The sequence below is a fragment of the Chiloscyllium plagiosum genome, unplaced genomic scaffold (assembly GCF_037043375.1).
Source record: "Chiloscyllium plagiosum isolate Xiang-an unplaced genomic scaffold, Cpla_swu_hap1 HiC_scaffold_14, whole genome shotgun sequence".
In the NCBI taxonomy this organism is placed as follows: Eukaryota; Metazoa; Chordata; class Chondrichthyes; order Orectolobiformes; family Hemiscylliidae; genus Chiloscyllium; species Chiloscyllium plagiosum.
The window spans coordinates 1,778,052-1,790,285 of NW_028270152.1; the positions used below are offsets into that span (position 1 = coordinate 1,778,052).

At 45.3% G+C, this 12,234-nt stretch overlaps 1 protein-coding gene across 4 annotated transcripts in view; it reads left to right on the plus strand.

The window, feature by feature from the left end:
* LOC122561370 (6-phosphofructo-2-kinase/fructose-2,6-bisphosphatase 4-like) overlaps window positions 1-3,930 on the plus strand; it is a 178,037-nt gene extending 174,107 nt beyond the window's left edge. For all 4 annotated transcript variants that reach the window (XM_043713128.2, XM_043713130.2, XM_043713127.2 and 1 more), the window contains one exon: window positions 2,834-3,930. In XM_043713128.2, coding sequence (XP_043569063.1) covers window positions 2,834-2,893 — 60 coding nt within the window. In that variant the 3' untranslated portion in view covers window positions 2,894-3,930. The remainder of the gene's footprint in view (window positions 1-2,833) is intronic.
* The last annotated feature ends 8,304 nt before the right edge of the window (window positions 3,931-12,234 follow it).

The window sequence follows — 12,234 nt, forward strand, 5'->3', positions numbered from 1 at the left end:
CAAGCCAATTACTGTGGGGAACCTTATCGAACGCATTGCTAAAATCCATATACACCACATCAACCGGTTAACTCTCATCTACCTGTTTGGTCACTTTCTCAAAGAACTCAATAAGGTTTGTGAGGCACGACCTACCCTTCACAAAACCGTGCTGACTATCCCTAATCAAATTATTATTTTCTAGATGATTATAAATCCTATCTCTTATAACCTTTTCCAACACTTGACCAACAACTGAAGTAAGGCTCACTGGTCTGTAATTACCAGGGTTATCGCTACTCCCCTTCTTGAACAGGGGACCCACATTTGCTATCCTCCAGTCCTCAGGCACTATTCCTGTAGACAATGATGATTTGAAGATCAATGCCAAAGGCTCAGCAATCTCTTCCCTTGCTTCCCAGAGGATCCTAGGATAAATCCCATCCGGCCCAGGGGACTTACCTGTTTTCACACTCTGCAGGATCTCTAATACCTCTTCCTTGTGAACCTCAGTCACACCTAGTCTAGTAGCCTGTATCTCAGTATTCTCCTCGGCAACATTGTCGTATTCTAGAGTGAATACTGTCGAAAAATATTCATTAAGTGCTTCCCCTATCTCCTCTGACTCCACACACAACTTCCCACTACTATCCTTGATTGGCCCTAATCTTACTCTCGTCATTCTTTCATTCCTTAAATACCTATAGAAAGCCTTAGGGTTTACCCAGATCCTATCCGCCAATAACTTCTCATGTCTCCTCCTGGCTCTTCTGAGCTCTCTCTTTAGATCTTTCCTGGGTACCTTGTAACCCTCAAGCGCCCTAACTGAGCCTTCACATCTCACCCTAACATAAGCCGCCTTCTTCCTCTTGACCAGAGATTCCAGTTCCTTCGTAAACCACGACTCCCGCGCTGTACAGCTACCTCCCTGCCTGACAGGTACATACTTATCTAGGACACACAGGAGCTTTTCCTTGAAGAAGCTCCACATTTCTAATGTGCCCTTCCCCATCCTATGCTTTCTAAATTTTGCCTAATCGCAACGTAATTGCCTTTCCCCCAGCTGTAACTCCTACCCAGTGATATACACCTATCCCTTTCTATTACTAAAGTAAACATAATAGAATTGTTATCGCCTACTTCCAAGTCTAACACCAAATCTAATGTGGCTTCGCCCCTTGTTGGCCTGACTACATACTGTGTCTGGAAGCCCTCCTGCACACACTGGACAAAAACCGACCCATCTATAGTACTCGTGCTATAGTGTTCCAGTCAATATTTGGAAAGTTGAAGTCTCCCATGACAACTACCCTGTCTCTCTCACTCCTATCGAGAATCATCTTTGCTATCCTTTCCTCTACATCTTTGGAACTATTCGGAGGCCTATAGAAGACTCCCAACAGGGTGACCACTCCTTTCCTGTTTCTAACTTCAGCCCATCTTACCTCAGTTGACGAGTCCCCAAACATCCTTTCTGCAACTGCAATTCTGTCCTTGACTAACAATGCCACACGTCCCCCTCTTTTACCATCTTCTCTGTTCTTACTGAAACATCTAAATCCTGGAACCTGCAACAACCATTCCTGTCCCTGCTCTATCCTTGTCTCCGAAATGGCCACAACATCGAAGTCCCAGGTACCAACCCATGCTGCTAGTTCACCCACCTTATTCCAGATGCTCCTGGCGTTGACCAACTTCTTGCTTGCTGGTGCCATCTTGCGTCCCTGAAACTTGATTTTGGACCTCCCTACTCTCAACCTTTTCTATACTCGAACTACAATTTTGGTTCCCATCCCCCTGCTGGATTAGTTTAAACCCACCCCAATAGCCTTAGCGAATTTCCCCCCCAGGATATTGGTACCCCTGTGGTTCAGATGAAGCCCATCCTGCTTGTAGAGGTCCCACCTACCCCAGAAAGAGCCCCAATTATCCAAGAATCCAAACCCTACCTCCTGCACCATCCTTGTAGCCCCTCTCTCCTTATTCCTCGCCTCACTAGCACATGGCACGGGCAACAAACCAGAGACAACAACTCTGTTCGTCCTAGCTCTAAGTTTCCATCCTAGCTCCCTGAGTTTCTGCCTTAAATCCCTATCTCTCTTTCTACCTATGTCGTTGGTGCCTATGTGGACAAGCTAGGACTGTTTTCTTTAGAGCGTAGAAGACTGAGGGGGGGGATCTTATAGAAGTGTATAAGATCATGAGAGGCATGGATAGGGTGAATGCACTCAATCTTTTTCCCAGGGTTAGGAACTGGAAGAGTAGAGGGCATCAGTTTAAGGTTAGAGAGGAAAGAGTAAAAGGGAACCTGAGGGACAAATTTTTACACAGTTAGGAGTATGGGATGAGCTGCCAGTGGAAGTGGTTAAAGTGGGTATATTAACAACATTTAATAGACATTTGGACAAATACATGGATAGGAAAGGTTTAGATGGATAAGGGGTTAGCATGGATGGACATTTTGGCTGGCATAGACTAGTTCGGTCTGATGGGCCCATCTCCATGTTGTAGGACTCTATGTACTCCTCAGTTCTGACACTCTACACCCCTCTCCAACTTGTGTCCTGTCCCCCTACACATCCCCTCCTCCCCAACCACAAATCCCTCTCCTAGTCTTTCATTCCCAACAACTTCCTCTGTTATTACCCCTTCTCCCTGTCTGGTCCCATCCTGTCATCACAGATCTTAAGAATCCTGCTTTTTGTTTATTGGGATGTGGGTAAGTCTGGAATGGAGCTGGAAAGTTTTGTGGTTTTGCACTTGGAGCATGTTGTTAACTGCATTTGCATTGTACCTTCAGTCTGTGCTGCTGGTTTGGTTTACTCTTCACCCTTTCTGTTTTATTGTCATACAGAATGTAGACATTTCAAGACCTCCTGAGGAAGCCCTTCTAACCGTCCCTGCTCACCAATGAGACTTGCTGCCTCTCCTTTCACCACTGCAGCCCTAACTGGGGGACAGCCCTCAGCTTCTAACCTCATGATGCAACTTGAGATTTTATTTCAAATCCTTAAATAATACTGGAAAGAAATGTTTTTACTTCTGGCTGTTCTATGAATTGTTTGTACATTAAATGCTACAGTACGCAAAATATTTTGGGGTAACAGTGCAATGAAATTTTGATTGAAGATTATCAAATCCAGTTTTAACCAGTGCTGCACCGATCTGCCTGACCCAAGTGGACTGTAACCGATGTCTGCAACCTGAATAACTTTCAGTAGATCTGTGATTGTACATGTATTCATCATCTATTGGACTGTTTACTTCTGAGAGTTTACACTGTGTTCTTTCAAAGCCACAATACTTTATAGTGACTGATCAGCATGAGAAAGTGAGCAGCCACCATTTGGGGAAACATTAAGAATTTCAAAACTGTTTACATGTATTAACTCTTTTTGCATTTGGCATGTTTGTTTTAACCTGGTATTGAGATTAATTTAACCTCACCCCTACTGTAAAAGCAGTGTAGCTAAGTATGTGACTCAAAGCTGGATAATGAAATGTACTTGATCTAATTTAAGAGGATACTTACTATGCAGATGGTAAGTGGTAACTCATTATTGTGAAGTGAATCCTAGCAAGTGAAATGTAGTCTTAAATGGGCAGGGACTAAGTTAGTGAAATACCTTTTCTACAGTATAGCTGGCATTGATTCAGAAGAAGTTGCTTCAAAGTGATTGATTACTGTGTAAATTTGCTCTCATTTCAGATTGGCAATGTTTTAAGTTTCGCTGAGCAATTTTGCTTGGAATAAATAATTTTAATTATGTAAAAGTTACAGAGATGTATAGAATATTCAAACTGCAAATGATCAAAAAATAGTTAACAATTTTTATTTATCACTGTACTGGTTTCTAAATCTGTGCTGCTTCACTTAAAGGTGATTTTAATTACATTTTGTAGCATTTAAATGTAAATTCTTTGTATCCAATACATTCTTGTCCGTCTGTAGTCGTGTTAATGTGCATTCAGGTACTTTTAATCTGTCTATTCAACGGAATATGTGCCTCTGAATAGTAACCTCCTGTAAATATTACATGGAGAAAGTGAGGACTGCAGATACAGGCCAGTTAGTCTGACTTCGGTGGTAGGCAAAGTAATGGAAAGGGTACTGAGGGATAGGATTTATGAGTATCTGGAAAGACACTGCTTGATTAGGGACAGCCAGCACGGATTTGTGAAGGGTAGGTCTTGCCTTACAAGTCTGATTGAATTATTTGAGGAGGTGACCAAGCATGTGGATGAGGGTAGAGCAGTGGATGTAGTGTACATGGATTTTAGTAAGGCATTTGATAAGGTTCCCCATGGTAGGCTTATGCGGAAAGTCAGGAGGCATGGGATAGAGGGAAATTTGGCCAATTGGATAGAAAACTGTCTAACCGGTCGAAGTCAGAGAGTGGTGGTAGATGGTAAATATTCAGCATGGAGCCCAGTTACAAGTGGAGTTCCGCAGGGATCAGTTCTGGGTCCTCTGCTGTTTGTAATTTTTATTAATGACTTAGATGAGGGAGTCGAAGGGTGGGTCAGTAAATTTCCAGATGATACGAAGATAGGTGGAGTTGTGGACAGTGAGGAGGGCTGTTGTCGGCTGCAGAGGGACTTAGCTATGATGCAGAGCTGGGCTGAGGAGTGGCAGATGGAGTTCAACCCTGCCAAGTGTGAGGTTGTCCATTTTGGAAGAACAAATAAGAATGTGGAATACAGGGTTAATGGTAGGGTTCTTAGTCAGGTGGAGGAACAGAGGGATCTTGGGGTCTATGTACATAGATCTTTGAAGGTTGCAACTCAGGTGGATAGAGTTTGTAAGAAGGCCTATGGAGTATTATCGTTCATTAGCAGAGGGATTGAATTCAAGAGTCGTGAAGTGATGTTGCAGCTGTACAGGACTTTGGTTAGGCCACAGTTGGAGTACTGTGTGCAGTTCTGGTCGCCTCACTTTAGGAAAGATGTGGAAGCTTTGGAGAGGGTGCAGAGAAGATTTACCAGGATGTTGCCTGGAATGGAGAGGAAGTCGTACGAGGATAGGTTGAGAGTTCTCGGCCTTTTCTCGTTGGAACGGCGAAGGATGAGGGGTGACTTGATAGAGGTTTATAAGATGACCAGATAGAGTAGACAGTCAGAAACGTTTTCCCCGGGTACAACAGAGTGTTACAAGGGGACATAAATTTAAGGTGAAGGGTGGAAGGTATAGGGGAGATGTCAGGTGTGGGTTCTTTACCCAGAGAGTGGTGGGGGCATGGAATGCGCTGCCCGTGGGAGTGGTAGAGTCGGAATCATTGGCAACCTTTAAGCGGCATTTGGATAGGTACATGGATGGGTACTTAATCTAGGTTAGAAGTTCGGCACAACATCATGGGCCGAAGGGCCTGTTCTGTGCTGTATTGTTCTATGTTCTATGTTTCTACTGGAGATCAGAGCTGAAAATGTGTTGCTGGAAAAGCGCAGCAGGTCAGGCAGCATCCAAGGAGCAGGAGAATGAAGAAGGGCTCATGCTCGAAACGTCGATTCTCCTGCTCCTTGGATGTTGCCTGACCTGCGCTTTTCCAGCAACACATTTTCAGCTGTAAATATTACATCCCAATCTCTCTGAATCATGCATCTACAACTCCTCTGCTAGCAACTGGCTCCATTGTATAGAGTCCTAGAAGTAAGTTAGTACTACTGCATTCAGCATTTATTGAGAGCTTCAGTCTGTTGCTGTTTGATCTCTTGCAATCCAGGTGAGTGGAAATGGGAGTGTACTGTATTACAACTGGCAGATGATCTGTTCCTTATCATGGGGCAGTTTCTGGGAGATTTCTGTGCACAATTTAGCTGGTGCTCCTTCTCCATTACAACACTAACGTGAAGCACTTTGGAACTGCCTGACACGATGAAAGGTGCTTTAAAAATGATTGAGTAATCAGTGATCAAACTCAATCCATTAGTTTAACAAACCTGGACATGAGAGGACTCCACACCCCAGGTACAAGACTTGCAATTAACTGGTTCCTCTACTCGCCATTAATCCAGAAACTGCAGATCCCAGTCTGCCTGCCTAGGACAAAATTAATTAGCATCTGGAGAAGTGAGGGTTGTTAGGTGAAATAAGCAATGCACTGAGCTCTTTGATGGAGAACATTGGCGGAGCACTGATTGATAGACAAACAGGAAGTGCTGGAGAAACTCACCAAATCATGCAGTGTCTGTGGAGAGAGAAGCAGAATTAATGTTTGGATTCAGTAACTTTTTCCGAACTCTGAAGAAGAGTCCTGTTGGGCAATACCTGCTTAGTTTCTCCAGCAATTTGTATTTTGGATTTTTTTAAAGGACCTTTGACTGTGTATTGGTATAGACTTGTAAACAAAATGTATTCCGATGGGATTTAAAGGTCAATGGCAGCACAGATACAAAACCGACAAAATGACAAAAAGAGCAACAGACAAACCTGCAATGACATAGAGTTAGGTTATCACTGAGACATCAGTGTGAGACACAACTGCAGGATCTGTTTAGGTTCATGGTCCTTTACAAATTGAGTGCAGCACACATCACGGATTATATACAATCAATAAATTAGAGCACATAAAAACTCTCATAAAAATGCTACAAAAGAACTACATGGAGATGAAACAATGCACTTCTCAGTTCTCAATTCATCATTTTGTTACCTTAGTTATAATGTCCTCTTCAGTTTGCCCATTATTTGTATCACTGTAACATAAATGTTAAATTAACACATTGAAGATCGTCATGGATGTGATTGAGTGAGATTTAAATCCCAACAGACTCCCTATCTGAAAAGACATTTTTTCTTTCTACCTCTTATTTAACAATTTATCCCAGCACAAAACTGTTCCAACTCATTGGGCAGGATGTTTCATGATGGTGATAGAAGTCTGGCCCATTAGTAGAGTTATGTGCCACCTCCTTTACAATGGCCTGTTGTAACAACTGGCCAGTATCAGGTCTTTCCTGGCATCCTGCCATCTCAACATTAACCAGTTCTCCAACATATGCCAAATGCACTGTGACCAATAACTCCAAAGACTACAGACCAGTCAGTCGAACAGAAAATAAATCAGACCTGACAGCGCTCAATGCCTGTCAACAGCACCAGGGCCTGAAGATTATTGATAGATACTGGCCGCAGCTGACAAGGTGTCCCTGGCTGTATAGAAAGGGCAAAGTCTCTCGGAAGACCTCTCCCTTCCCTCTACTGGGTGCCCTGATCAGCTACTGAGTGCCTGTGATTGAGGGGCCCCTACTCCCACCCACCCTACCCTCCAACCAATGCCCCCCCACCCCCAAAAGAAAAGAAAAAAACAATCTGGACGTCTGAAAGGATCCTGCCTGGGTTCTCGTGAGGGGACTCCCCATCTGCTTGTGGTTGAGTATTTGTAATGCCAGGGTGAGGCCCTTGTGTTAATCTTAATTGTTTAGATAGAGTCATAGAGATATACAGCATGGAAACAGATCCTTCAGTCCAACACGTCCGTGCCGACCAGATATCCCAACCCAATCCAGTCCCACTTTCCAGCACCTGGCCCGTATCCCTCCAAATCCTTCCTATTCATATACCCATCCAAATGCCTCTTAAATGTTGCAATTGTACCAGCCTCCACCACTCCCTCTGGCAGCTTATTCCATACACGTACCACCCTCTGTGTGAAAAAGTTGCCCCTTAGGTCTCTTTTATATCTTTCCCCTCTCACCCTAAATCTATGCCCTCTAGTTCTGGACTCCCCGACCCCAGGGAAAAGACTTTGCTTATTTACCCTATCCATGCCCCTCATAATTTTGTAAACCTCTATAAAGTCACCCCTTAGCCTTCGCGCTCCAGGGAAAACAGCCCCAGCCTGTTCAGCCTCTCCCTATAGCTCAAATCCTCCAACTCTGGCAACATCCTTGTAAACCCTTTCAAACTATCCTATCTACCTATGACTCCCACTTTCAAGGAGCTATGAACCTACACTCCAAGATCTCTTTGTTCAGCAACTCCCTAGGACCTTACCATTAAGTGTATAAGTCCTGCTAAGATTTGCTTTCCCAAAATGCAGCACCTTGCTTTTCTGCCTCAGATTTTGAGGAAGAGAGCAGGGTGTCTATCCTCTGTCCTGATTACATTTTCCCCACAATCTCCAGTTCCAAATGCAAGGACAGGGTGCTGACATTAAATTCTGGCCACTCTGTGTAGATCCCACAACTAACCCAGCACATTGAGGTATCTGGGTGATAATTAGTTCCCATAAATCGGCTGATTTAGACGAGAGGGAGGCCTTGGTGTAATGTTCCCCGGGGGGTCAGTTTTAGGAATAATTTCTTTGATATGCATGAATGATTCTGGCATGGATTCGCACAATTGTTCACTCCCACAAGCTTGTCGATTGCCCATCAACCAGATAGTTGTCATCAGATTAATGTACTTTGGTTTGTGCCATTGTGACCAGTTAAAGATACTAACCAACTACCTGCCACAGCTGAATGCACTCAGTGCACACAGCCAAGGGCTATACCATCTGCAGGCATCATCACTCACTGTTTAAACAAAGCAGCAGTGTAAACATCGTATATAATAAGTTTCATTATTTAGTTTCAAAAATGCAGTATTCCTTACAAAATCTTTGATTTATAAAGCATTCCTTTTCCCATTTTAGTTCACACTGAAGCATACAGGGAATCAATGGTATGGTCATTACAAGTGCAAAATGTTTTGTGCAGTGAGTGTTGAGGTTCTGAAATGTATAGCCAGAGTGTGGTAGAAGGGGGTTTAACTGAGGTTTGCAAAAGGTAATCGTACCTTTGAAGAGAAAATGAATTGCTGGGCTACAGGATCAAGGTGAATTGGCAGAGGCTCCAGGTGAATTGCTTTTACTGACTGGCCAACACAGACACAACAGAGGCAATGGCCTGCTTCTGTTCTATACCCATTGTACAATTCCATGTAAAAGGCACAGTGATTAACAAGCTCATTGTACAGATCCCCTTGGAAATGATAATCATAATATTTATTTTCCTGTCAAATTTGAGAGTCAAAATTCAAATCCAAAGCAAGAATCACAATTCAGTAAATAATTGCTCGGTTGAATATAAATTGAATATTGTGGATAAGAGAGAAATGTTATCACAGCTTTCTGTCTTGTACTTATCAGGACCAATGCAAGAATTCCAAATTTCAGAAAGTACAACAAATTATCCTACAGGGTAAAAGGATGTCATTGGCTGAAACTTTTCCACAGAAACAGCAACAGGGAACCAAAGGCTCTAAAGCTCACAGCTAATTCAAAAAGGACCGAAGGCTTAAGCCCATTCATTTATTTGCAGAAATGTTATCCCTGAGTATCAATGTGGATCTCCTACACAATGAGGTCAACTAGTTATCTAATGTTGATTCTGGATTAGTGGTGCTGGAAGAGCACAGCAGTTCAGGCAGCATCCAAGGAGTTGATTGCCAGTTGAGCACTCATGATGGTACTGCACTCCTTCGCTGACTCTCTGACATTGCAGCACTTTCTCAGTAGTGACTCATCGATAGTGCCTTACTCCTCTGCTGACCCTCCAATAATGAGGCACTCCCTCAGCACTGACCCTCTGATAGTGCGGCACTCCCTCAGTACTGACCCTCCGACAGTGCGGCACTCCCTCAGTACTGACCCTCCGACAGTGCAGCGCTCCCTCAGCACTGACCCTCCGACAGTGTGTCGCTCCCTCAGCACTGACTCTCGGACAGTGCACCACTCCCTCAGCACTGACCTTCCAACAGTGCACCACTCCCTTAGAACTGACCCACCAAGAGTGCGGCACTCCCTCAGTACAGACTCTCCAACAGTGCATCACTCCCATAGTACTGACCATCCGACAATGCACAACTACCTCAGCACTGACCCTTTAACTGCAATATTCCCTCAGTACTGACGCTCTGACAGTGCGGCACTCCCTCAGTGCTAAGCCACTGACAGTGCGGCATTCCCTCAATACCGAGCCACTGACAATATGCCAGTCCCTCAGCACTGACCCTCCAACAGTGCGGCATTCCCTCAGCACTGACCCTCTGACAGTGCACAAACACCTGAGCACTGACCCTCCAACAGTTCGGCACTCCCTCAGCACTGACCCTCCGACAGTGAAGCACTCCCTCAGTACTAACCCTCCAACAGTGTGGCACTCCCTCAGCACTGAACCTCGACAGTGTGGCACTCCCTCGGCATTGACTCTCTGACAGTGCGGCATTCCCTCAGTGCAGACCCTCCGACAGTGCAGCATTCCCTCAGTGCAGGCGCTCCGACAGTGTGGCACTCCCTCTGCACTGACTCTCCGAAAGTGCGGCACTCCCTCCGCACTGACTCTCCGAAAGTGCGGCACTCCCTCGGCACTGACCAACAGTGTGCCACTCTCTCAGTACTAACCCTCTGACAGTGCAGCACTCCCTCAGTACCAACCCTCCGACAATGTGCCACTCCCATAGTACTGTCACTCCCAACAGTGCAGCATTCCCTCAACACTGACCCTCCGCCAGTGCGGCACTCCCTCAGTACGGACCCTTTGACAGTGTGGCACTCACTCAGCAATGACCCTCCAACAGTGTGGCACTCCCTCAGTACTGACCCTCCGACAGTGCGGCACTCCTTCGGCACTGACCCTCCAACAGTGTGGCACTCCCTCAGTACTGACTCTCTGATAGTGTGGCATTCCCTCAGTACAGACCCTCCGACAATGCGGCCCTCCCTCAGTACAGACCCTCCGACAGTGCGGCACTCCCTCAGTGCAGACCCTCCGACAGTGCGGCATTCCCTCAGTACAGACCCTCCGACAGTGCGGCACTCCCTCAGTACAGACCCTCCGACAGTGCCCACTCCCTCAGCACTGACTCTCCGACAGTGCGGCACTCCCTCAGCACTGACCCTCCGACAGTGCCCACTCCCTCGGCACTGACCCTCTGACAGTGCCCACTCCCTCAGCACTGACGCTCTGACAGTGCCCACTCCCTCAGCACTGATCCTCCGACAGTGCGGCGCTCCCTCAGCACTGACCCTTCGACAGTGTCCACTCCCTCAGCACTGACCCTTCGACAGTGTCCACTCCCTCAGCACTGACCCTCAACAGTGCTGCACTCCCTCGGCACTGATGCTCTTGACAGTGTGGCACTTTCTCAGCACTGACCCGCTGCCAGTGCATTGTGTGCCCTGGGCTTCTTACATGAGTTACAATACCTCTGAAACATCAGCTGATGCCTCCTAATCCTGTCTTGTCCATTTATTGTTTTTGATTCAGAATGTTAATGTGAATCGGAGTTCAGAGGATGCACTGAAAACTGTCCGGCTCAATATCCAGCTGTTCATTCTGATCAAGATTGAAACAGATCCTTCCTATGATTGGACAGCATGGGACCTGATATCACAGCACAATCCACTTCACCCTTCAGGGACTGATGCACTTGATCAACGATCATAAAGTGAAGTTACCTACATATGTCTTCGGCGATATTTGATCAGCTCTCGCAACAACTTCTCTATTTATCAGCTGCCTGACCTGTGATGCTTTCGGCCTGGTTTGTACATTAGTCTTGTGTGACATCAATGCTTGGGTCTTTATTCGTGCTGTTATTTCTGTTTGTTTTTTCCTTTCACACTGAGCTGGAAGTGACACTCTCTAAGATTTCAGTTTTTGAATTCAAGACCTTAAATATGAAATGTATTTTAGCACAGGCTCCCTATTATTTAATTGAGTGCAGCACTGAGTTGTTAGCTGGGTATAGACTTCTCTCGGGCTCAAATTTTCAAATTGCCGTGTTTGGACATGAATTGCACCCCTCTAGAACAGGTGGGACTTGACCCGGGCTTCCTAGCTCAGAGGTTGGGACAGATTCTGAGGCTTTTACACATGGTCCAGAGACCTGAACCCAGAATCCAGCCTGAGCTCCCACTGCAGTACCGAGGGAATCCTGCTCTGTCAGACAATCAGCACTGAAGGAGTGCCGCACTGTCAGAATGTCAGCGCCTAGGGTGTACAATCATGTGGAGTCTCCATTGAAGGATAAAATGTTCCTCCTTTAAGTAGCTTCTTAACTCATCCATGTGTAGTTTATGGGATCTTGCTGTGCTCAAATTGATTGCAATCTTTTCTAACAATAATGACACTGCACAATACTCATTGGTTGTAATGAACTTGTGACAGGTGCTATATAAAAGAAAGTTTTTTTGTTATTGAAGTTTTAATAAAGTGAATATGAAGCATCAGCCATTTTGGAGAAAGTGAGGACTGCAGATCAGAGCTGAT